This window comes from Mastigoproctus giganteus, chromosome 9 (assembly GCF_048544385.1).
Source record: "Mastigoproctus giganteus isolate SK-2022 chromosome 9, ASM4854438v1, whole genome shotgun sequence".
Lineage (NCBI taxonomy): Eukaryota > Metazoa > Arthropoda > Arachnida > Uropygi > Thelyphonidae > Mastigoproctus > Mastigoproctus giganteus.
The window spans coordinates 63,160,456-63,187,664 of record NC_143583.1 but is presented as its reverse complement, the minus strand read 5'-3'; the positions used below and the strand labels follow the sequence as shown (position 1 = coordinate 63,187,664).

At 37.6% G+C, this 27,209-nt stretch overlaps 1 protein-coding gene and 1 pseudogene across 1 annotated transcript in view; both read right to left on the bottom strand.

Moving 5' to 3' along the window:
* Window positions 1–27,209, bottom strand: part of mgl (low-density lipoprotein receptor-related protein megalin) — a 1,043,262-nt gene that overhangs the window by 829,592 nt on the left and 186,461 nt on the right. Inside the window, exons 13-14 of the mRNA XM_090381453.1 lie at window positions 16,357–16,571; window positions 3,247–3,387 (exon numbers count right to left, since the gene is read on the bottom strand). Coding sequence (XP_090237579.1) covers window positions 3,247–3,387; window positions 16,357–16,571 — 356 coding nt within the window. The remainder of the gene's footprint in view (window positions 1–3,246; window positions 3,388–16,356; window positions 16,572–27,209) is intronic.
* LOC150080288 (5S ribosomal RNA) lies at window positions 25,380–25,498 on the bottom strand (annotated as a pseudogene).

Sequence of the window (27,209 nt, the reverse complement as noted above, 5' to 3'; positions counted from 1 at the left end):
AAGGTGGAGATGGGCTAAGGCCTGGGAGCCACCCCGATATAAGAACACACATGCAAACACACAGTACCTTGATTACCATTATAGAATGGATATATATATATATATATATATATATATGATAATGTCCATAAAACTGTATATAATCTTGTATATAAATAAAATTGTGTGTGTAGATAAATGAAAAAAAAAAAAAAAAAATGTAATAGTACCACAAATAAGGTGAGGGAGGGCAAGGCTGTGTATGAGAAAGCATGGCTAAGAGAGCAAAGAAAGTAAGGAATTTTTCATGTAGTAGCAGTAGTGGTGGCATGTGATGCAAGAAAGCAAGTGTATGAGCTTATGCAGCATCAGCAAAAAAAAAAAAAAATCACACCATTCCCTCCAAATGCCTGTCCAGTTCCTCCTTAAATTTATTTAACCTATCAACTTCCACAACGACAGATTGAAGTTTGTTTCAGCAATTAACCACCTGCTGGCTAAAGGCAAATTTCCACACATCTATTCTACATCTGTCTTTTCTTAATTTGAATTTATATCTCCTTATGTTCGTAATCTGAACAAGTGGAAGGATCCCATCAGAATTCAGCATGCTCAACCCATTCAAGGCCTTATACACCTCAATCAGATCACCGCGCAGGTGCCTAGTCTCCAGCCATTGCAATTTGCAGAACTTAAGCCTCTCTTAGTAAGAGGATCCCTTCATTCCCCTCACCAATCTTGTTGCTTCTCTGTACACACTCAAGCAAATCTACATCCTTCCTAAAATGAGGCCTCCAGACCTGTACGCAGTACTCAAGGCGTGTATGCAAATACAACGAATAAGAAAGCTAATCAGATCGGACCCTTGTGCACTGGGTGTGGGAAAATCTTAGATAACCTAGCTGATGTTGCAGAGGAATCGAATAGGTACATTGCATTGGTTTTTACTGGTGAATGATCCTTCATGCCAAGAAGAGGCTGTGTGATTGAGGCTAGGCCATATGAAATTTGGGATGTTGCAATCACAGATGAATGTTTATTATAAAGATGCCCTTATAATTATCTCATTGGTTTAATACTCTCCCTCAAAACTGGTAAACTTACCTCCTGGTAGCTGCAATGTAAACTTATAAAAATCAGTGCCAAACTAAACTGTAAATCTTTATACCACTTTTGTTTCATGTCTGCACATTACTCATAACAAATTGCTTTTTTTAAAAATATATTATTATACAATCTTTCTTCATGTTCATTTGATTATTGATTTAATTATAAAACTTCTAGGAAAATTATTGGCATCTGTGTTTTCTACTGACAAACTGAGTCAATAGAAAACATCGCAAATACTTTATGTTGCTCTTTGACTCTTCAGGAACTCTTTAACCATGCATGAGTAGTTATGTAAAAATGCCGGTGATATAAGTATACACACAGATTAAAATTATTTACAAACTTATGTCTTATACAAACTGCAACGTGGCTGAAACTGATAAACCTAAATGATATAAGTAAAAAGTAAACATAAAAATTGGAACAAAAGTTCAACTTTCTTGATCAGTTATACAGATAATAACATCTGCTAACAGTAAGAAAACTCAAATTATTATTAAAATAAACTAATCATAACACTGTAAATGCAAAATATTGTTATTATAATATTTTTAATATAATATTTTATTTAATATTATAATATAATATTATAAAACTTGTAATTGCCATATGACTACTCATTTCTAATACACCGAATGATAAAAACACAAAATTGAAGCTGAAAGTTATGCAAATACTACAGTGTGCTTATTGTACCTCTATCAGATATTTATTATGCTTCTACAATTTTGTTAAGATCAGTAGTCATGCAGTAGACTTAGCATGCCCAATAGTGAAATAATATCTTATTTTACAGCCAGATTTCTCCAATTTTAATTCAATCCTAATGCAATCAGTGGTGCAGATTGAAAGTTAAAATCATACTAGAAGAATACTAAAATTCACAACATATAATTCTAATACATATATATTAATTTTTTTTAAAGGTTTTTTTTTTTTTTTTTTTTTCATGGAGCTTTACTGTCAAATTCCCAGTATAGACTTAAAAAACAGAGGTCAACCATACTGAAACTTTTGTACCTTTTTTTTTTTCAAATAATAGGGAATTATTCTTACTTAACAGATCCCTGCATCCCACTGTTCAATCCCCATATTATTTTATTCAAATGGTGAGGATAGGGATTACTCAGTTAATCTCCATATCCCACTGCTTGGGCAAAATCAATTCCCATTTTCATGTTTTAATTTATGCCCAAGGAAAGTGCATTATTTTTAAGAAGTTGTTTCATACCATTTGCAAGAAATTATTGCCTATGCAATAATCTTATTACAATTGTATGTGAAGTAAAGCATTAAATCTGTCACTGACAATCATTAGGCTTAAATAAGATATCAACTTTATTGTAAACAAGGGCAACAAGTTACTTGCTTTTAGATTATTTACTCTATTTAATAAAAGTTTTTTGAATGCAATATTATTATAGAATTTTTCTACCATTTATATTTGACCAGGGAAAAAAAGACTGATGAAATATTGATATGTTGCATCATTATATGCATTTAAACGTTGAGATATAAAATTCATCCCATATAAGTGGGATAAAAATTTTCTTTAAAAAATAACTAGGGCCATATGATATTTTAATTTCATGGTGTTTAGAGAACTACTGACTAGGAAAGCAAAAACTTAATGCAAAATATTCTACACAACTACATTATAAGCTTACTGTATAAAGATTGAGATATAAAATCAAATTTTTAAAACATAACTACTAATATCAACATGATTTTTATTTTTACAGTACATTATTAACCATGAAAAAATTTTAACAAGGACTTTTATTTAATTTGTATTAACAAGGACTTAAAATTTTAACTTGCATTGTCAAAATTTTAACAATACAAATCAATATTCAAATATGCTCATTTACATTATAAAATTAACATGTATCACCTGACTAGTTAATTCACTATTATGATAGTGCAATGTGACTAGTATTAGCAATGAATAATAGAGGGAACCTTCCTTCTCATGCCTTTTTGATAATTAAGCATGCAAAGCACAGCTTCAAATTCAATATATACTTTATGTTAAAAATAAAACAAAATAAAGCATATTATAATATATTACTGAGTTATAAATTTTCCTTGGGTTAAATAATAACATTAAAGATTTAATTTTGCATATTATAAAATACACAATACAAGAAAACTCACTTTTACACTCCTTCTCGTTAGCTGCAAGTTCATAGCCGATATTACAAAGACACCTGTATCCCAACCCATATCCATCTGCAGAATTAGTAACAATGCACATATGCAGACAACCTCCATTATTTACTCCACATGGATTTGTTACTAAAAGAAAAAAAAAAGAAATTTACTAATTAAACAAATGTTTAATGTTGTTAGTTTTCATAACATTAATAAAGTTTACAATATTTATTACTAACAAACTAACACTCACAAGTTTCACGGGCATTTTCTCCTCTGCCACTTCATTGATTGTGATCTTACTGTTACACCATTATGAAACAACAAAAGGTGAAACTGACAGCTATCAGTTTGATCTTTTCAGAAACACTGACCTCTTCAGAAATACTGAATAAAAATTCTATTCATAAAAATAGCACTGTATAAACTTGGCTGTCAAGAGCATTTCTAGATTTAACCAGAAAGAGATCTGAACTAATTTTTCTTTTTATCTGGTTGAATATTCCTCACACTCAGCATTGCTATGAGGAACTGTTAAAATGCCAACCACTGTACACTTGACTGCGAACGAGAGTAGCTCCGTGTGGGCAAAGTGTTTACAGCTCCAGCTAATAGAGACGATTTTCTTAAATTTTTGCCATTTTATTGACACATTAATTAAATTGGGATATTAATTTATTTTATAGAAGTAACTTTATATTCCTAGTTATGATACTTAGTTTATTTTGAACTTAGATAGCGATTTTGTAGGTTATTACTTGGTATCGGTAAGGGTATTCAATCCATGTGTTGGAAAAGATTTTGCAGCTCTGGAAAACGCTAAGTTCTTAATTATATTTAGCAATTTTATTGACTTAATTGTTATATTAAACTATTTTCTATATGTAGCTTATAGTCCTAGTCCAGCTCCTTTGTTTATTTTGAATTTAGATACCGATTTTGAAAGTTAATACTTAGTGTCCTTAGATTTACCATTCGTAATCGTTATACAATACAACGTATATCCTGAACTAGATAGTGTAAGGTTTAATGCAAAACTAGATAGTGAAACACATAGCACTGTATTAGAAATTTGTTATCTTAGTATAGTATAGTATTATCAATTAATCAGTAAAATTTATTAATCTTATTAAATTTCATTGTTAATTAAATTGTACTTAAACAGAATCATGATCCAGACAGGAGCAGCAAAGCAACACTCACAGATTAGCCAGAGTGCTGTGGCTCGGGGGAGAACCAAAGGGGGGGGACGATTCTCCAACACATTACAGTCTAAAAAAATGTGCATAACGTAAAATGTTTGCAGTCCTGTCTCAAACAGGACATGATCTAGCCAAGGAGTATGTCTTTGTGTGTGTGTGCTAAGTGCAGAGGCTGTGAGGGAATTAGGAGCCAACTCAACGTTCTATTGGGCGTCTGTGAGAGTTTCAGGTGTAGGGTGGATGCTCTCGAGGAAATTATAAGAAGGGGCCCATCAAGTTCTCAGCTGCCTAACTCAATGACAGAGCTCACTCTTGTGCATCAGGCAACACAGTGGCAATCTCCAAGGCACAATGTGATAGTTCAACAGGAACTACTTATTGTTGGTGACTCTACTGTCAGGGAGATGGGGAATATATTATGCAAAAAAGGTAGAACAGGACCAGGGTATGTCTGCCAGGGGCAAAATTTTATGATGTTGTAAAGCAGATATCATCTTTTAAGGGCACAAAAGGTGATATTTTTGTACACATTGGCACTAATGATATTAAGAGTAGAAGACCGGCGGAATTACTTAACAAGTTTGTTTGTTTGTTATTTGGTTTTTAGGAGCATTAGCAACTAGGAGCACTGGGAGCATTAGGAGCACTGGTTGGTGGAACAGACTTCCATCCCTTGTGGTGGAGGTTGATAGCCTAAATAAGTTTAAGGCTCAGCTGGACAGGTATTTTGAACGAACAGAGGGGTGAAGTGGAAGTGTTTTTTTTTTTTTGGCTGATGCTGCATAAGCTTGCTTTCTTGCATCAAATGCCTCTACTAATGCTAATGCTAATGCTAATGCTAAGGCCATATTGCTCCGGGATATGCGGTAGTCATTCCCTGACCTTTCCGCATCCTCCGTATTTGGTGGTGACGGGCTCGAACCCCGGTCTAATCAAGAAGCGTGTGCTATGCACTGCTGCTCCTTCCCACCTGGCTACGGAGGTGCCGTACTTAACAAGTACAGGTCAATGTTGGAAAAAAAGCCATGAGTTACGGCTGAATTTGAAAGTGTCTGCAATTCTGCCCAGACACGATAGGAGGGAGTATATGATGAGAGCCTTGTTGATCAATTTGGCCCTGAAGAGATTGTGCAAGGCTCAAGGGGTAGAATTTTTCTCAGCCTGGTCTGTGCTTGTTAACAGGAGAGACTGCTTCTACAGGGATGGGATACACTTAAATAGAAAGGGTGGATTTCAGGAAAACTTTTGATACTGTTGCACATGGAAGACTGTTGTACAAATTGGAGCAGTACATAGTGTAGTAATTTTATTTATTTTATTTTAATTTGTAAATTTTCAGTTACAGTAAAATACTTATTCTTATGGTTGGTGTATGAGTTTATTTATTGCTAAGATATGAATTTGCCCAACCTCAGAGGCCTTTTTCAGGATGGAGCAGTATGGAATTAAAGGAAAGTTGCAGCAATGGATAGAGGAATGGTTGAGTGGGAGACTGTAGAGAGTGGTAATAAATGTACACTGCTCTACGTGGAATAATGTAATTAGTGGAGTTTCTAGGGGTTCGGTGCTGGGCACATTGTTGTTCTGTGTATTTATTAAAGATATCGATGAAGGTATATCAGGCTTAATGTCAAGTTTGCGGCTGATACAAAGTTTGGCAGGGTTGTTAATGATAGTAAAGTCCGTATGCTACTGCAATAGGATCTACAAAAGTTAGGTGGATGGGCCAAGAAGTGGCAACTGAGGTTTAATATTGACAAATGCAAATTACTGCATATGGGTAGCAGTAACCCAAAAGAAACATACCAACTGTGTGGTACAACACTCAGGGAGGAGGAGAATGAAAAAGACCTGGGTGTAATTGTGCAATCGGATATGAAATTCTCTGAGCAGTGTAGACGGGCTGCCAGAGCAGATCATGAAATTTTGTCAATGATATATAGGAATTTTGCTAGCAGAGACAAGGAGGTGATCACAACTTTTTATAAGGCAATGGTTGGTTGGTTGGTTATTGGAAGTTTAATGGTGCATCAGCATCTAATGCTAATAAGGCAATGGTCAGGCCACACCTTGAGTACTGTGTACAGGTCTGGAGGTTTCATTTTAAGAAGGATGTAGAGTTGCCAGAATGAGTACATTGAGAAGGGCAACAAGATTAGTGAGAGGAACAAAGGTGTCCTCTTATCAGAAGAGGCTTAAATTCTGTAAGTTGCAGCATCTGGAGACTAGGCACCTTCGAGGTGATCTGATTGAGGTGTACAAGGCCTTGAATGGTTTGGGCAGGCTCAAGGCTGATGGGATACTTTCACTTGCTGAGATTAAGAACCTGAGGGGGCATAGATTCAAATTGAGGAAAGACAGTTCTACAATAGATGTGCGGAAGTTTGCATTTAGCCAGTGGGTAGTTGATTGCTAGAACATACTTCCATCTGTTGTTTTGGAAGTTGATAGCTTAAATAAATTTAAGGCTGAACTAGACAAACATTTGTAGTGACTGGATGGGTGAAATGGAAAGGTTTTTTTTTTTTTTGGCTGATGCTCTATCAGCTTGCTTTCTTGCATCATATGTCTCAACTAATGCAAATGCTAACATCTAGAAGTAGTAATAGTAATAGAGGCATGTGATGCAAGAACACAAGTGTATGAGCTTGTGTAGCATAAGCTCAAACAGCCAAAAAAAAAAAAAAAAAAAAACAATTTCACACAACCATTCCATCTAACAGTTTGTCCAGTTCCTCCTTGAATTCATTTAACTGTCGACTTCCACAGCAACAGATGAAAGTTTGTTCCAGCAATTAAACACCTGATAGCTAAATGCAAATTTCCACACATCTATTCTACAATTGTTGACAGTTCTAGTTGTTGTTGACAGGAGATGTTGTAGACAGGACAGGTTGTGGGTGTTGTTGACAGGAGAGACTGCTTCTACGGCGATGGGGTACATTTAAATAGAAAGGGTGCAAGAATATTTGATGCTATCGAGGCAGTGTTAGGTGGATCGGAAAACTGCTAGCTTGGGGGGATACATGGACTAATAGATTAACAGTAGCCGCTGGCAGAGGTGAAAGTGATTTTTGCACAGGTTCTATTAAATTTAGAGGCAGCGTGGAAAACAAGGTGCAGGAGATTTCAGAGAGGGCTGATGAAGTCATTGCAGAACAAGTAAATACATGGGCTGTGTTAGGGTAACTAAGAGTAGGAACAGGTGCATGTATACTTGCATGTACACCAATGCTAGGTGTATAGTTAATAAATTTGATGAGGTTGAAGTGCTAGTCGAGACATCAAAGGCAGATATTGTTGGGATATCAGAGACATGGTGTCACATAGATATAAGCAATGCAGAATTGGAATTTTACAATGTGTACAGAAAGCATAGACAGTACAGGAAGGGAGGAGGGGTTATGCTGTTAGTTAAGAAACACATAAAATCTAAGGAAGTGCATCCAATTAATGTTGGTGGAAAATGCAATGTTGAGTCTGTTTGGTGTGACATAAGCACTGGCAAAGGGAAAATGAGAGTAGGTGTGTGTTATAGGAGTATAATGAACAACTGTGCAGAGAAATAGAGTGGGCCAGTAAATCAGAATGTCTAATAATGTCGGATTTTAACTTTCCAGATATTGACTGGAATTTGTGGGTTGGTCGCTCACACATTAGCAGGACTTTGTGGATTTATTGGATGACTGTTTTCTACAGCAACATATCTGAGAGACAACCAGAGGCAGTAATACTTTTTATCTGATTATCAGCAGTGATTATTCATGCATTAAAAATTTGCAGATAAATGAACAACTGGGTGACAGTGATCACAATGTACCGATGTGGGAATTACTTAAAGATGTAACTGCCATCAAGGCTAAAGGGAAAGGCTTTTGCTTTCATGAAGATATTATATAGGTCTCAGACAGTTTTTAAATTCTGTACAGTGGGATCAACTGATGATGCTACCAACGTTGAATTCAATAAATGAAGCCTTCAGGGACTTAATTTTGGAGGTGATCACAACTTTTTATTTTGGAGGCTACTAGGCTTTTCATTCCAACTAGGAAATACTGTTGGTTTTGGCCTAAATGGATGTCAGATGAATTAATGAGGCTCGTGGCAGAGAAGAAAAATGTATGGGATGCATATAAAGTGTCAGGTGACACAGAAGCCTATGGAACTTATGGGTTGGTCACTCGCACACTAGCAAGACTTTTGTGGATTTATTGGATGATTGTTTTCTGCAGCAGCATGTTTGAGAGGCAACCAGAGAGGGTAATACTCTTGATCTGGTTATCAGCAGTGATCATTCGTGTATTAAGAATTTGCAGATAAAGAAACCATTAAGTGGCAGTGATCACATGTACTGATGTGGGATTTACTTAAAGATATAATTACCATCAGGGGTAAAGGAAGGGGTTTTTGCTTCCATAAAGGTGACTATAGTGGTCTCAGACATTTTTTAATTCTGTACAGTGGGACCAACTGATGATGTTACCAACAGTAAATTCTAGGTGGGAAGCATTCAATGAATTAATAGTGGAAGCAACTAAACATTTCATCCCTATTAAGAAATATTGTTCAAGGTCTAGGCCTAAATGGTTGTCAAATGAACTAATGAGACTCGTGGCAGAGAAGAAAAATGCATGGGATGCATATAAATTATCAGGCAACACAGAAGCCTATGATATATATAAGCTAGTCTGTAATCAAGTCACAAAGGACGTTAGGCAGGTGAAGGCAGATAACGAGAAATCTTTGGCAAAGGATGCTAAGAAAAACAGGAAGGATTTCTTTACTTATATAAACTCTAAAAGGAAGGGGATGAATCTGATTGGTTCACTTGATATCGATGGTTCGACTGTTGATAATCCTGCTCAGGTAGCAAACTGAATATTTTGCATCTACATTCACATTCACACATGAGAAGTTATTAAGGTTTGAAAATGCCCCAAGGTTATCAAATTGTAACAGGGTACTTTATGATTTTGTAATAACTGAAAACAAAGTGGGGGAGAAATCGTTCAATTTAAACATAAGAAAGGCACTTGGGGTGGATGGGATCTATCCAGTTATATTAAAGGAGGTGGCAAAGCAACTAAGCAAACCCTTAGCCATAATTATGAGAGCATTCTTGGACTCAGGGGAGATCCCCACGCACTGGAGATGTGCAAATGTGTCCTCAGTTCACAAAGGGGGATCGAAGGGTGACACGGGTAATTACAGACCAGTTAATTTAACTTCTGTTCCAGGGAAAATAATGGAGTCACTGGTTAAAGATGCATTTCAGGATCATCTAGACAAGACTGCAGCAATAATTCGGACACAGCATGGGTTTGTTAAGGGAAAATCTTGTCTGACAAATTTGATTGGTTATTATGATGTGGTTACAAAGGAACTGGATGCAAAAAATAATTTTGATATCATATACTTGGATTTCAGGAAAGCTTTTGACACTGTTGCGCATGGAAGACTACTGTACAAATTGGAGCAGAATAGTATTAAGGGTAAGTTGCTACAATGGATAAAAGGATGATTGAGTGGGAGAAGACAGAGGGTGGTAATCAATGAGTGCTGCTCTTCATGAACTATTGTTATTAGTGGAGTCCCACAGGGTTCGGTGTTGAGTCCACTGTTGTTTTGTATATTTATCAATGATATTGATGAAGGTATATCAGATTTAGTATCGAAGTTTACAGATGATACAAAGGTTGGCAGGGTTGTTAATGACAGTAATGGCAGTGTGTTACTGCAACAGGATCTAGAAAATTTGGGCAGATGGGCTGAGAAGTGGCAACTGAAGTTTAACATTGACAAATGCAAAGTACTGCATATGGGTAGAAGTAACCCCAGAGAAATGTACCAACTGTGTGGTACTACACTTAAGGAGGTAGAAAATGAAAAAGATCTGGGAGTAATTGTGTAGTCAGATATGAAGTTTTCTGAGCAATGCAGACAGATTGCCAGGGCAGGTCATGGGGTTTTGTCAATGATATACAGGAATTTTGTTAGCAGGGAAAAGGAGGTGATTGTCCCTCTGTATAAGGCAATGGTCAGGCCACGCCTTGAGTACTGCGTGCAGGTCTGGAGGCCTCATTTTGGGAAGGATGTAGATTTGCTTGAGTGTTTACAGATGTTATGTTAGTTTGTTAGTTATTTGGTTTTTAGGAGCATTAGCAACTAAGGCCATATTGCTCAGGGGATATGCGGTGGTCATTCCCTGACCTTTCCGCATCCTCCGTATTTGGTGGTGACAGGCTCGAACCCCGGTTTAGTCAAGAGGCGTGCGCTACGCACTACTGCTCCTTCCCACCTGGCTACAGAGGCGCCCAGTGTGTACATAGAAGGGCAACAAGATTGGTGAGAGGAATGAAGGGATCCTCCTACAAGGAGAGGCTTAAGTTCTGCAAATTGCAGCAGCTGGAGACTAGGCACCTGCGAAGTGATCTGATTAAGGTGTATAAGGCCTTGAATGGGTTGAGCATGCTGATTCTGATGGGATTCTTCCACTTGTTCAGATAACGAATCTAAGGGGGCATAAATTGAAATTGAGGAAGGAAAGATGTAGAATAGATGTGCGGAAATTTGCCTTTAACCAGCGGGTGGTTAATTGCTGGAAAAAACTTCCATCTGTCGTTGTGGAAGTGGATAAGTTAAATAAATTTAAGGAGGAACTGGACAAATATTTAGAGTAGATTGTTTTGTATTTTTTTTTTTTTTTTTTTGGTAGTAGCAGCAGTAGTGGCATCACATGCCACTACTACTACTACAGACATAAACTAGTCTGTAATCAAGTCACAAAGGAGATTAGACTGCGAAGGCAGATTACGAGAAATCTTTGGCAAAGAATACAAAGAAAAACAGCAAAGAGTTCTTTACTTATGTAAACTCTAGAAAGAAAAGGATGAATCGGATTGGACCACTTAACATAGATGGGTTGACTATTGATGATCATGCTCAGTTAGCTGATAAATTGAATGAGTATTTTGAATCTACATTCACACATGAGGAGCTATTCAATGAGGGGAGTGCCAAAAGTTTGCCAAACTCTAAAAGCTAAGTGATTTTGTAATAACTGAGAGCAAAGTGGAGGAGAAATTGCTGAAGTTAAACATAAAAAAGGCACCTGGGGTGGACGGAATTTATCCAGTTATATTAAAGGAGGCAGCAAAGGAAGTAAGCACACCCTTAGCCATAATTATGAGAGTTTCCTTGGATTCAGGGGAAGCCTCCACAGACTGGATATGTGCAAATGTACTCCCAATTCACAGAGGGAGATCAAAAGGTGACACGAGTAAGTACAGACCTGTTAGTTTAACTTCTGTTCTGGGGAAAATAATGGAGCCACTGATTAAAGAAGCATTGCAGGATCATGTGGACAAGATTGCAGTAATAATTTAGACGCAGCATGGGTTTGTTAAGGGAAAGTCTTGTCTGACATTATCTAGAAAAGTTAGGTAAATGGGTCAAGAAGTGGCAACTGAAGTTTAATATTGACAAATGCAAATTACTGCATATGGGTAGCAGTAACCCAAGAGAGACGTACTAACTGTGTGGTACAACACTCAGGGAGGTGGAGAATGAAAAAGACCTGGGTGTAATTGTGCAGTCGGATATGAAGTTCTCTGAGCAGTGCAGATGGGCTGCCAGAGCAGGTCATGGGGTACTGTAAATGATATACAGGAATTTTGCTAGTAGGGAAAAGGAGGTAATTATAACTTTGTATAAGGCAATGGTGAGGCTATACTCAATGCAGTACTCAACTATACCTTGAGTACTGTGTACAGGTCTGGAGGCCTCATTTTAGGAAGGATGTAGAGTTCCTTGAGCAAGTACAGAGAAGGACAACAAGATTGGGGAGGGGAACAAAGGGGTCCTCTTACCAAGAAAGGCTTAAGTTCTGCAATTGCATCGGCTAGAGACGATCCACCTGCGAGGTGATCTAACTGAGGTGAATGGGTTCAGGAAGCTGAATTCTGATTGGATTCTTCTGCTTGCTGAGGGTTCATAAATTCAAATTGAGGAAAGTCAGCTGTAGGATAGATGTGAGGATTTGATTTTAGCCAGCTGGTAGTTGATTGCAGGAAAAAACTTCTATATGTCGTTATGGAAGTTGACAGCTTAAATAAATTCAAGGAAGAACTGGACCAACTTTTACAGGGAATGGTTGTGCGGAACGTAGTTTTTTTTTTTTTTTTTTTTTTGGGTGATGCTACATAAGCTTGCTTCTTTCTTGCATCACATGCCTCTACTACTACTACTTTGGAGTACATGGCAATGTATTTCTGCAATTCCTGGCATTGATTATACCAGGTCTTGGATGGATAAATTCAAGGAAGGACCAGACAAATTCTTGGAGGGTATAGACAAGTGAACTGCTGTGTAGCGTGTTCTTTTTTTTTTTTTGACTAATGCTATATTAACTTGCTTTCTTATGTCATTTGCCAATACCACTATTACTATTCATATAGTGAGTAATATAGTGATTGCTGTATACCTCAAGAAATGCTTATATTGTAAAGGATGGCATTTTATTAAAGGATGTAATTTTTTAAGGCCCTGTGACTTTTAGAACTTGTTTCACAGGATTATTGCAGAATTGTACAGGCACTGTTTTTATTCACACTGCATCAATTTCCATATTTTTGGTTATACATCCAATGAAAGTAAACAAAATATATAATCTATATTTTTATATATATTCTATATATTCTATATATATATATATATATATATAAAACCCACATTGAAAAGCAATTTTTCAATGTGGATGAACTGATTTATTGTGAAAAAAATGACTGATAGATTTTTCATTTCCAAGTAAAAAAGTCTACACCAAAATTTAAGAAATCTGAAGACTGCTTAACTCTTTTCCTAGGAAAGGATGTTGCACAAGATTTTAAGCTTAGACCATTGCTAGTTTACTGCTCCCATTAAAGGACTACCTAAAGTCAAAGTTGCCTATTCCTTTGAAAGAATTATATGGCTTGGATTACATAAACAATTTTTAAGAATGTGTGGATTATTTTTGGCCAGTGTTAGTAAAGACTTCATTGAAAACAATCTTGCAGACAAGGTGCTGCTACACTACAAGGATATTTTCTCAGATGATGCTCTGGGGGATTCCAAAAGGTGTATAAATCCATCTGGAAAGTAAAGTTGTCTTCATACCACTGAATACACATGCACTGTTGCCTATGGATCAGCATGTTATCACAAATTTCAAGCAGTTTTACCTAGGCAAAAATATCCCAGAGCAATTAGTGAAAGTAAGCATGAATAAACTCCAACTCTAAATTAAATTTGGAAGTAATTCTCTAAAGCCTAAAGGTCATTTGTTTGATAACCTGGAATGAAGTATCCTATTACACAAATGGTGAGTTCTTGCAGATGACACAGTAGTTATAATCACAGTACCCACTTCTGCAGCATATGGAATGGGTCTGGGTTTGAATACTGTCAATGGAAACATAAGCAATTTACAGACAAAATACACTGTGGGTGTACAAGCTTTGGCAGAGAATGGACCCTTAACATTTAAAATAAAAAATTGTTTAGATAAATGGTGTGTCTGGATAAAAGCTATGGACATTTGCTAATGTTGCAGTAACTTCAGATGATTTGAAGAAATTGCAGAGTAAACCCAAGCTGAGACTGTTCAACCAAACAGTTTTGGGGAATTGCATGAAGATGGAGGCCGCTGTAGCCAAGTTGCCAGGCGTGAAAGTGCATAAGTACACGTGCCTTGAGTGACCAGGGTTCAAGCCCATTACTATTAAATATGGTGCCGTTTGTTGTATTCTCTCTGTCTTGTGAATCTGACCATGTGATTGTCCCGGAGTATAAACAGAAAATTTGTTTATTTTATTTATTTATGTTAAAAAGTTGATTGCCTCACATGTCTAGACATTAAAGAATAATAATCTCATTTTTAATTGAAACCATCAAAAAAGAATAGAGAAGAAGCAGAAGCTAAAGTGTTGGCTCTTGAATCAATTTTCAAGCATTCAGAGTCAATAAAAGAGACTATTCAAACAAATGATCCAGTACCTTAATGAAGTTATAAAGTGAATAGAAGTTTGGAAAATTCTACACAATGCTACAATTAGTTCTATGCTAAAATCACAAAGTATTCCACTCATTAGATAAATTTTCGCCACTAGGATGACATCACCCAATGGAGCCCTCAGAAGATACAAAAAACACAGAAAAATCCATTAATGAGCTCTCAAGGAGGCTAAACATATGAAGTTAATTGAACATCTGAATATTTTTTAAATATTTATATAAATGAGATTTAAAAAATTAAAAATTTCATGTGAAACTAAGCTTTACATTTTAACTGTTTTTTCTAAATATTTTTAATATTCTGGTGTATTTTAATTATGGATCAATAATTACTTAAAATAATATAATATAAAAATATATCTGATTTTCGATGTTCAGGAATGAATTATATATTTGTAGCATCACATTTATGGGAAAATAATTCCTAATAATATGTCTTTTCACTTAATGACCAGCCATGAGAGAACCAGTTAAGTATTTAAATTGAGAAATACCTGAATTTCACACTAATATAATAAATATTTGCTTTTCTTTGTTCAGTACTGATTTATTACAAAAATACACATGCCAAGTATAAATTTCCTATATGTATATACACTGTGTTGCCACTTTATTAGGTACACTCCTGCAATGCACACAAATAGTTTGTCCCACAATGTTGCAAGTCACATGACCACAGTTGTGGATATAAATGCAGCAGAACAACCTTTATAGTTTCAATTAAGCGTACAAACCGTAGCAAGAATGGAGAAAAGGAGTGATCTAATGGACTTCGAAGATGTGCTGGACAAAGCATCTCTGAAATGGCAGTTCTCCTGAACTTTTCATGCACCACAGTTTCAAGGGTGTATCGAAAATGGTGCAACGAACAGAAAACATCCTCTCAACAGCACTCCTGTGGAAGAAAATTGCTTGTTGATGAGAGAGGTCAGAGGAGGATGGCTAAAATTGTGCAAGCAAACAAACAGGCCACAATGTCGCATATCACGTCAGAATACAACCTTGGTGTGCAGAACAAAATATCGCAACGGACCACTAGTTGCACTTTGTTGCGAATGGGCTACAACAGCTGACAGCCACATTGCGTACCTTTGTTATCAATGAAGAACAAGAGAGCACACATCCTGTGGGCACAGCAAAACCAGCACTGGACTATCGAGGATTGGAAAACAGTTGCTTGGTCTGACGAGTTGAAGTTCTTGGTGCATCATGTTGATGGAAGGCTCAGAATTTGGCGAAAACAACATGAATCCATGGACCTGTCATATCTGATGACTACTATGCAAGGTGGTGGGACAGTGTTATGGTGTGGGAAATGTTTTCTTGGCATAAGTTGGGTCCATTGATATCCACAGTTTCACGTCTGAATGCCACATCATACCTAAACATCGTTGCTGACCAAGTGCTCCGTTCATGTTGACAGTTTATCCTCAGTCAGATGGTTAGTTCCAGCAGGATAATGCACTGGTGCAAAAAGCCCAAATCACTATGGAATGGTTCCAGGAACATGACAATGACTTTCTTTGCTGCAGTGGCCCACTCAGTCCCTGTATCTCAATCCTATTGAACATCTTTGGGATGAGCTGGAAAGGGCTGTTCGCTGCAGGCCTACACCTCCGTCGAATCTCAAGGAACTGCGTGATGTCTGCATGGTACTCCATTCCTGCACGTTTTCAGCATCTTGTTCAATCCATTCCTAGACAAATTCAGGCTGTTTTGAAGGCTAGAGGAGGCTCAACATGCTACTAGTTAGGTGTACCTAATAAAGTGGCAGCACGGTGTATTTGTTAATACTATGCACTTTTTAAAAAAACACCTAAAAAGGAATAAAGTCTACATAATTACATAATACATTTACCTAAAGGTTGACGTAGTGGATGATATGCAGTGATAGCTTTTGGCTCTTTTAACAAAGTACGATCTCTATATATTATTGCTAAACCATGTGAATTATTGTAAAGATCAGTTTTTACAACGCCTTGTCTTGTACCATCTGTCCAGTAAACTTTATTTTCAAATACTGTTAACTTATTTGGTGAAGGAACACGGGTACTGCCACGAACAATTGAATGTCTGTAAGATAAAAATAATATTAAAAAAATTTTTTTAAAAAGACATCCCATATACTATGCTAAAAGTTACAACATCTTTATTTTTTTTTGTTTGTTTTGAACTTATCTGCATAAATCTGTATATTAAAGGACATCCTGGTATAATTTAACATGATAAATATAGAAAAAGAAGAATCTTTATTGCAATGCTTAGAATGATAATTTACATAATAGTAGTTATAACAGCCCACCAAGGCACAATGGCCAAGGCACAATGTACTACAGAGACATTATTGCCTCAATAAGCCAAAAATACATAAATAAATAATAGCATAATAAATAAGTGAAATAGAGTACAGGAAAAGGGAGAAATGCCTTGAGTATATACTACATATATAAAACACTAAGTGAGTGCACAACCATTTGTTTCAAAATACATACTATATGATATACATTTAAGTGCATAAATATGTACATGGTTGGATTAAGAATGTACATTGCTCAAGACTCAGATTATAATATTAGTAGCCTTGGCCATCCCACTGAGTATTCTTTTCCTATATTGTCAATCTCGACAGAACTCGTTGAAGTTGACATCTAAGTTCTGGACTGGAGATAGCATCTGTTGAGGAAGAAACCAGTCACACAGATGAAGGCATCTTTGTAGAGGGGAGTTGCTCATAGATGTGCCACTGGGATCCTTCATGAACAGTTGTCCCAGGAGGGGAAGGAGATGAGACTGGTCATGAGTTTGACTGTTGTGATGAGCCTCCTTTCATTAATGAGCAAATCAAGCCTTGGGATGTTAAGTGTGTTGGCCAAAGCGGTGGCCTGGAGCTGGGGAGGCAGGCTAAGTTTGTGGCATGCCCACTTGAGAAGCCAATACTCAGATGAGAAAATTGGTTTGGTTGTAGAGGGGAGATGCAGAGGCCCAAATCTCTGCAGTATAGAGAAGCGGCGGATACACTATGGTTGAAATGTATTTCACCATGGTGGATTTGTCTGTTACATGGTGCAGATGTTGCTTACATATCCATCTCAGTCTGGTTGCTTTTGTAAGGAGTATGTCTACATGCTGGCCAAAAAGAAGCTTTGGGTCAAATCTGATTCCTAGGTCGATGCGATGTTGGACAAGCAGGATGGAGGCTCCATTTAGGGCTGGATAGATTTTTGTTGGCTGTTGCTTTGACGAGAAGACCATGATTTCTGACTTCTCAGGATTGATACACAGACCAAATTGTTTAAGGTAGATGCATATTGAGGAGAGAGTGGATGTTAGCTCTTCTGAGATTTGGTGAGGGTCTTAATTTGCCTTAATTGGTGTGAGTACCTTTAGATCATCAGCATATACCAGGATATTCTGACGATTAACTTTTGGAGGAGGCCAGTTAGTACTGCCCCTTGCGGGGCTCCAACCGAGATTACTTTGCAGTATTGTGAGTTATCTACAGATAATTTGACCATGTGGTTATTCAGCAGAGATGTGAGGAAAGCTAAGATGTCACCTCCTATCTGGTAGTGGTTCTCTAGTAGCTTTAGGAGAGATGGGATGTGCACAGCATCAAATGCAGATTCAATGTCTATACAGGTGGCTGCCAGCTCTTTTCTGTTCTCAAAGGCTGTGAGGATTCTGTTAGTTGTTGCTAGAAGGTTGGTCACAGTTGATCTGTGTGGAAGTGCATAGTGGATTTGTGGTGGATTGTCTGGCAGGATTTGCTTAGTGAGGATTGGCAGCAGTATTTTTTCTAGCAGTTTCAGTAGGCAGGATGAGTTTGAGATTGGTCTGTAACGTTTCACAAGTGATGGAACTTGAATTTTTGGCTTTGGTTTCACTAGGTATTCCCTCAATCGGCGTGAGAAACAGCACTTTGAGAGCAATGAGTTAAAGATATGTAACAGAGATTGTAGGATGTAAGGACTCAGGCTCTTAAGCATAAATTGCGGAATTCTGTCAGGTCCATAGTAGAAGTTGCTGGCAGCGAGTTGATGGCAGTAATTAACCCTTGTCTCGATATTATTATGGTTGTCAATGGGTCAAAACTAGTGTCAGGTGTTGGTAGTGAGGGCTGGTCTTCTGAGTTGACAGTGGCAGTAAACCTGGTGATGTAGTCAAGCCAGCTTTGGGCATCAAGTTGAGAGGAGAAACCTGAAGGGGTATCCTTATATGGAACTTTCCTTATGCATATGGTCCTGTCAAGGTACAATTTAATCGCTTTGGATTTCAGGTGGTTAAACTCAGCTCAAGCTCTAGAGTAGGCAATTCTGTCCATAACGTTGTGAGACTGCTTCCATAATTTGTGTAGGTGTTGCTTAAGATTGAATTGTTCTTTAAGGTTGTGGGACCGCCATGCTTTAGAGTGAGGGGAAATTGTGATTTTCTTGTGGCTGCATAGCTTGTCACAGAGATAGTCCAATTATTAAGGAGGGTGACAGCTAACTGGACATCACATGATTTGATGATCAACCAAGGGATAAATGACGTTGCCTCAATGCATTTCGGTATGTTTAGGAATGTAGGGCTGGCATGAGACATGGTTTTGGTCTGCAGATTTGGAAGGTGGCGATTAGTTGGTAGTTGAAATAGCATTAAAAGTGAGTCATGGTCAGAGTTGAGCACCATCTCTGGGGTTTTATCGATGGTGCTTGGTATGGAGGCTAGTATTACACCAAGTTAGTTAGGCCTACAGGTTGGGAGTTCGCCGACAAGGCAGAGATCTGCAGTATGAAGGGGAGAGAGGAGCTGCTGCTTTAGGTTGTCAAGTTGAGGGGGTAGACTGAAGTCATCACACACGATGTTGACAGTGGCTGGCTGCAGCTGGTGCAGGATCTAGTTTGCTACTTCAAGGATAAGCTCTTCAGATGGGATGGGGGCACATAGACTACAGTCACTTGAAGTATGGTAGATTGGTACTTGAGTTTGACAGAGGTGGCTTCAAAATCTTGTGATTTACTTGAAATGGTAGAGATTAGTGTGAAGATTTGTCTATATGAGATGGCGGTACCTCCTCCTCCCCTGTTATCTCTCGATGTAAAGGTAGACCCATATCTATGTAAATGTAACATCAGAATTTAAGCTCCAGAACAAGCAAATTAAGCAGACTATAAAATATAAACTACAAGAGCCCCACATACTTCTCCTTTAATATGGCACAGAATGCATCTGCAGTCGGCGCCTCCGTAGCCAGGTGAGCAGGAGCAGCAGTGCATAGCACATGCTTCTTGATTAGACTGGGGTTCGAGCCGGTGAGCCACCAAATACAGAGGGTGCGGAAAGGTCAGGGAATGACCATCGCATATCCCTGGAGCAATATGGCCTTAGTTGCTAATGCTCCTAAAAACCAAATAACAACAACAACAGCATCTGCAGTTTTTTTTTTTGTTGTTGTTTCTCTAGAACAAAATGCAGACATTTGAAAGATACAGGGGTGGATTGCAACTTACAGGATAGTTACAAACAGAGGTGGCCACATTCACAAAGTTAAACAAATTCAAGATGGAAAAGACATCATAAAGGCAAGTTCAAGGCCAGCCAACAGTATTTATATATTTTGCAAAACATATTACAGATGATACTTCCAAATTCCAAAGTATGAGTACATACTGGAAAATGCTAGGAAATAATAAAGTAAATATGATAATACAAGAAGTTAGATTAGAAATCTAAGTAAGTAGATATATATTTTCTATATATATAAATATATTTTTGTATCAGTCAACTACAATCTTCCTAGAAATAGGAAGAAAAATGAAATACAGTAGATAGGTCAAGGCATTGAGCTTACATTGGGAATCATTACAGCATGCCATATTAATTTGAACACCCTAGACCAGTGGACTTCAAACTTTCAATCTACAGAACCCTTGTCTCGAAATATTATTTCTGTGGAATCCTACTCAAGTTAATACATGTTTTTTAGGTACATGAATGACTTAAAATTTTTCGAATCATAATATGTACTTTACTAAAACATTAATTATTATTATAATGGTGAGGAGAAGAAATAGAAAGGGTCTGTATGGCGACAACAGTTCTACTTGTTAACAGGAGAGATTGCTTCTACAGGGATGGGATACACTTAAATAGAAAGGGTGCAAGAATATTTGCTGATGCTATCGAGGCAGTGTTAGGTGGGTCGGAAAACTGCTAGCTTGGGGGGAGACAAAGACCAATAGATTGACAGTAGCCACTGGCAGAGGCGAAAGAGATTCTTGCACTGCTTCTATTAGAATGAGCAGAAGCCTGAAAAACAAGATGCATGATATTTCAGAGACTGCTGGGAGCCATTGCGGTACAAGTAAACACATGGGTTGTGTTAGGGTAGCTAAGAATAGAAACAGGTGCAGGTATACTTGCGTGTACACCAATGCTAGGAGTTTAGTAAATAAATTTGATGAATTTGAGATATTGCTCAAAACATCAAAGGCAGATATTGTTGGGATATCAGAGACGTGGTGTCACACAGATATAAGGGATGCAGAACTGCAATTTGGGGAGTACAATGTCTACAGAAAGGATAGACAGGATAGGAAGGGAGGAGGGGTTATGCTATTAGTTAAGAAACACATAAAAACCAAGGAAGTGAAACCAGTCGACATCGCTGGACAGTGCAGTGTTGAGTCAGTTTGGTGTCACATAAGCATTGGGAGATCAAAATTGAGAGTAGGAGTGTGCTATAGGCCTAATGACTCTGATGAGTATAATAAGAAACTGTACAGGGAAATAGAGTGGGCCAGTAAATCAGAGAGTCTTATAATGGGAGATTTTAATTTCCCAGATACTGACTGGAATTTGGGGGCTGGTCACTCACACACTAGCAGGGCTTTTGTGGATTTATTGGATGATTGTTTTCTACATCAGCATGTTCGGGAGGCAACTAGAGGGAGTAATACTCTTGATTTGATTATCAGCAGTGATTCTTCATGCATTAAGAATCTGCAGATAAATGAACTACTAGGTGGCAGTGATCACAGTGTGCTGAAGTGGGATTTACTCAAAGAGGTAACTACCATTAGGGGTAAAGGGAAGGGTTATTGCTTCCGTAAAGGCGACTACGATGGACTGAGACAGTATTTAAATTCTATACAGTGGGACCAACTGATGATGTTACCAACAGCAAATTCAAAATGGGAAGCATTCAAAGAATTAATCTTGGAAGCTACTAGGCTTTACATACCAACTAAGAAATATTGTTCAAGGTTTAGGCCAAAATGCATGTCAGATGAACTAATGAGGCATATGGCAGAGAAGAAAAATGCATGGGATACTTACAAATTAACACATGACACAGAAGCCTATGATAGATACAAGTTGATATGCAACCAAGTTACAAACGAGGTTAGGCAGGCAAAGGCAGATTACGAGAAATCCTTGGCAAGGGATGCAAAGAAAAACAGCAAAGAGTTCTTTACTTATGTAAACTCTAGAAGGAAGGGAATGAATCAGATTGGTCCACTTGATATTGATGGGTCAACTGTTGATGACCCTGCTCAGGTAGCTAACAAACTAAATGAATATTTTGCATCGACATTCACACATGAGGAGTTATTCAGCAAGGGGAATGCCAGAGGTGTATTCAACTCTAGCAGTAAGCTACAGAATCTTGAAATAACTGGGAGTAAAGTGGAGGAGAAACTGTTGAAGATAAACACAAGAAAGGCACCCGGGGTGGATGGGATCTATCCAGTTATATTAAAGGAGGCAGCAAAGGAAGTAAGCAATCCGTTAACCATAATTATGAGAGCTTCCTTGGACTCAGGGGAGGTACCCTTAGACTGGAAATGTGCAAATGTGACCCCAATTCACAAAGGAGGATCAAAGGCTGACACAAGTAATTATAGAACCTGTGAGCTTAACTTCTGTTCCAGGAAAATTAATGGAGGCACTGGTTAAAGAAGCACTGCAGGATCATTTAGACAAGACTTCAGTTATAGCTCGGACACAGCATGGTTTTGTTAAGGGGAAGTCTTGCCTGACCAAACTGATTGGATATTATGATGCAATCACAAAAGAACTGGATGCAGGGAATAGCTTTGATATTATATACTTGGATCTTAGAAAGGCTTTTGATACTGTTGCACATGGAAGACTGCTACACAAATTGGAGCAGTGTGACATTGGAGGCAAATTGCTGCTATGGATAAAGGGGTGGTTGAGGGGGAGAAGACAGAGAATGGTAATCAATGGACACTGCTCATCGTGGACTAATGTTATTAGTGGAGTCCCTCAGGGCTCAGTGTTGGGTCCATTATTGTTTTCTGTATTTATAAATGATATTGATGATGGTATATCAAGCTTAATGTCCAAGTTTGCAGACGATACAAAGGTTGGCAGGGTTGTCAAGGACACTACTGACACTATGCTGCTGCAACAGGATCTGGAAAGGTTGAGCAGATGGGCTGAGAGGTGGCAAATGAAGTTTAACATTGACAAATGTAAAGTACTACACATGGGAAACAGCAACCCCAGAGCAACGTATCAACTCTGTGGTACTACACTGACAGTGGTAGAGAATGAAAGAGACTTGGGGGTGGTTGTGCAGGCAGATATGAAGTTCTCTGAGCAGTGCAGACGGGCTGCAAGAGTAGCTCATGGAGTATTGTCAATGATATACAGGAATTTTTCCAGCAGGGATAAGGAGGTGATTATTCCCTTGTATAAGGCAATGGTCAGGCCACACCTAGAGTACTGTATACAGGTCTGGAGGCCTCATTTCAAGAAGGATGTAGAGCTGCTGGAACGAGTACAGAGAAGGGCAACAAGATTAGTGAATGGAACAAAGGGGTGCTCTTACAAAGAAAGGCTTAAGTTTTGCAAATTACAGTGTCTGGAGACTAGGCACCAGCGAGGTGATCTGATAGAGGTGTATAAAGCCTTGAATGGTTTGAGCATGCTCAATGCTGATGGGATTCTTCCTCTAGCTCAGAATAATCACCTGAGAGGGCATAAATTCAAATTGAGGAAAGACAGATGTAGGATAGACGTGCGGAAATTTTCCTTTAGCCAGCGGGTGGTTGGTTGGTGGAACAGACTTCCATCCCTTGTAGTGGAGGTTGATAGCCTAAATAAGTTTAAGACTCAGCTGGACAGGTATTTTGAATGAACAGAGGGGTGAAGTGGCAGTGGGTTTTTTTTTTTTTTTTTTTTGGCTGATGCTGCATAAGCTTGCTTTCTTGCATCAAATGCCTCTACTAATGCTAATGCTAATGCTAATGCTAATGCTAATGCTAATAGCTGAGTCTGCATAAAAGCCAACTAGAAACAATAGTATAAAATTTAACCCTTCAATAAATTTATTCAATATAATAATAATTGACAATATAGAATACAAAATCAATAAATAATGATTATATGCCCTACTGGAAACTGTAAAATTTTTATTACCATCTGAAATTAGTAACTGGTCGCTGTTCACGACAACATACTCAAATTAATGGCTCGAATGTGCTTGCATTTGTTTGCAAAGATTGTCAAAATCTGGAGTTATTAAGGTTATTTGCAAATGCAATTCTGGTTCGGCATCTAATTTGTTTCTGTACTTGGAAAAAAGGAAAAGGATCTTTCGCAAAGAAAGGCAAAAGAATTTCTATTGCTCATTCAGAAATTTCTGGGTATTCCTTTATACTCGAAGCCAAAAATCAAGTAGCTTTTGTTCTTCATACTTCGCTTTTAATGTCATATCACTTGATAGATCAATCAGTTGTTCTCTCTCTCTCTCTCTCTCTCTCTCTCTCTCTCTCTCTCTCTCTCTCTCCCTCCCCCCCGTTAGTGGTAAATCAGTTTCTATGGATTCAAAAAAGGATTTTTAACCCAGTTTTCGGACTAGAAAATATTCTCAGAACATTTCATGAAGCTATGATAAGTGTTGTACAATGTATTTTTGTACAAGCTTATCAAGGCGATTTTTAACCCATGTATATGACTGTTTTTGGACAATAAAATATTCTCGGAACATTTCATGAAGCTGTGATAAGTGTTGTACAATGTATTTTTGTACAGGCTTATCAAGGCTGATTTCGTTGAATGTTAAAAAATTGTTTAGCTTTTCAAAATACTGCACATCTCTTTTTTGTATATACTTTCTCCAAAGATCCAGCTTCAAAATCATTACTTTGATTTTGTTGTTAACTCTAAAGATTGAAATAAAGATGTGTATTTTTGTTCCTTGCAATGAAATATTCAATTCATTCAAAAGAGAAAATATATCGGCAAGATATGCCATAATTTGCACCCAAATTTCATCCTTTAACTTGGATGCAAAGTCATGATTTTGTTGAGACAAAAAAATTTTTACCTCATCCCTCAATTCATAAAATCGACTTAAAACTTTTCTACATGATAACCATCGGACCTCGGTATGCAAGAGTAATGTCTCATAAATACCAGATAATTCCTCACAAAGTAATGTAAATAATCGTGAATTCAATTCTCTTGATTTAATAAAATTAATGATTTTAACTACATTGTTGAGCACTTCTTTTAACTGATCTGGTATTCATTTCACAGCTAAAGTATGGTGACGAAGGCAGCAATGTAAATGCTGGATATGAGGAGTTTTTAATTTTATTCATGATATAGCACCTTTATTTGCTCTAAGCAGGGACTTTGCTCTATCAGTACAAATGTGCAAACACAAATTCCAAGATAATTCATTTTTTTCCATGTATGTGTCGATAATTTCAAAAACATTTTCCCCTGTGGTCCTGTCTGGAAGAGGTTTACAAATGAGAATATCTTCTTGAACAGTTGAATCAAAAATATAATAATAATAATAAAATTCTTTATTCATAGAAATGTAGGACATGATTCCAGCTACAGGCAACCAGAGGAAAAAGCCAACTACACCCGGTATTCCCAGGTGTTCACCCTCCCAAGTACTAACTGGGCCTAATGCTGCTTAACTTCTGTGATCGGACGAGAACCGGTGCATTCAGCCTAGTATGATAGCTGGCTTAACGTACAAGTACGAGTAATATTGCTAAGCCAGCAACATCAGTTGGCTCATCTAATTGTATAAAGTAAAGCCATGTAATGAATTTTTTAAGCGTTTTATTAATTCTTCTTCACAAAAATGTGACATATCTTAACACACCTAGCCACAGTTATATTGGAAAGGGGAATTCTGTCAATTTCTTTAGAATATTTTTCACCAATCTTACAAATAATAAATCTTTTGCACAAAGTTTAATTAATTTTTTCCCAACTGTGTAAGCCTCACCTGCTTTGGCGATTTGATAGCTAATGCGGTAAGATGCTTCCAGTGATGCTTTATTTTCAGAATGAATATACTTAGAACACATTTTCATTTTACTTTTCAGCTCCTCACATTTGCATTTAAAATATTCAATATTTTTATCCTTTAAATGTAGGTGATTACTTTCCAGATGTCTTTGCAATTTTGCAGGATTCAAACTGCTATTATTCATCATTTTTTAGCATTGGACACAGTCCATTCAGCTAACCTTCATTTCCAGTTCATGTAAATCCAACACTTTTTTTTTTTTTTAATGTAAACCGCAAACACTAGAGGTATTAGAACCTATAGTACTTAAGTACCGTGAGTGGGTTGGAGGTTGAGAACACGAAAGAAGATACTTGTTGACATTAGACTTGAACTTCTGTAGATTGTAATTTTCAGGAAATACGTACGAAGGAAGGTTGTCCAGAAAACAGCAGTTGAATGAATAAACGAGAAAGATGAAAAGTGAGTTCTGTGAGTTTGAAGTTGGACAGTAAATGGATGTTGGCTGGTGGCTGCACGTGTTCGGACTGTTTTGAAACAGAGAGCGGGAATTATAGAAGCCAATTCAGAAGAACAGTGCCCATGGAAATATCTGTAGAAGAGACATGCAGCAGACACAGTATGTCTATGAGACAGCGAGTGGAGAGACTCTGTTAGAGATGAATCATTAATTAACCTAACTGCCCTCTTCAGAATGGAATCAAGAAGCCTGAGAGAGGTTTTGGGGGCACCACCCCAGATATGGGAACAATATTCCATGGTAGGGCAGATTTGGGATTTATACAGAGTGAGCAGCTGTTTTGAAGAAAAATAATGCCAAGAGGGAAAGAGAAAACCAAGTTTTTTAGATGCAGAGGAAGCAATATTTGTAATGTGCTTGTGCCAACAGAGATTAGAAGTCAGGGTAATCCCCAAAAGAGAGATATCATTTTGCCTAGAAATCGGAGTGTCATCAAAGATAAGCATAGGAGCAGAAGAATCTTTTTTGAGAAGGATTTCGCAAAAAGGATTTTAGAAGGGTTGAAATAAACTAAGCAGTCTTTGCCCTACTGGAGAATTACCTGAAGATTGGCATTTAAGGAATTGGTAGCAGATTTTAAAGAAGTTGGAACTGATTGAGCAGGGCAAGGTTTCTCAAAATGGAAAGTGGAATGCAATGTGCTATCATCGGCAAAACTATGGATAGGATTTCCAGTCAATGGAAGAAGGTCATTAATATACAAGAAGAAAATAGTGGGGGAAAGAACTGAACCTTGGGAGAACACCGGCATTAGTGGAGAAGTTAGAAGACAGAGAGCCATCTACCATCACCCTCAGTGAGCAATCAGAGAGAAAACTGGATAACCAATTACAAAAAACAGTTGGCAAACCATTAGATGGAAGCTTGTTCAGAAGACCTTTATGCCAAACATGATCGAAAG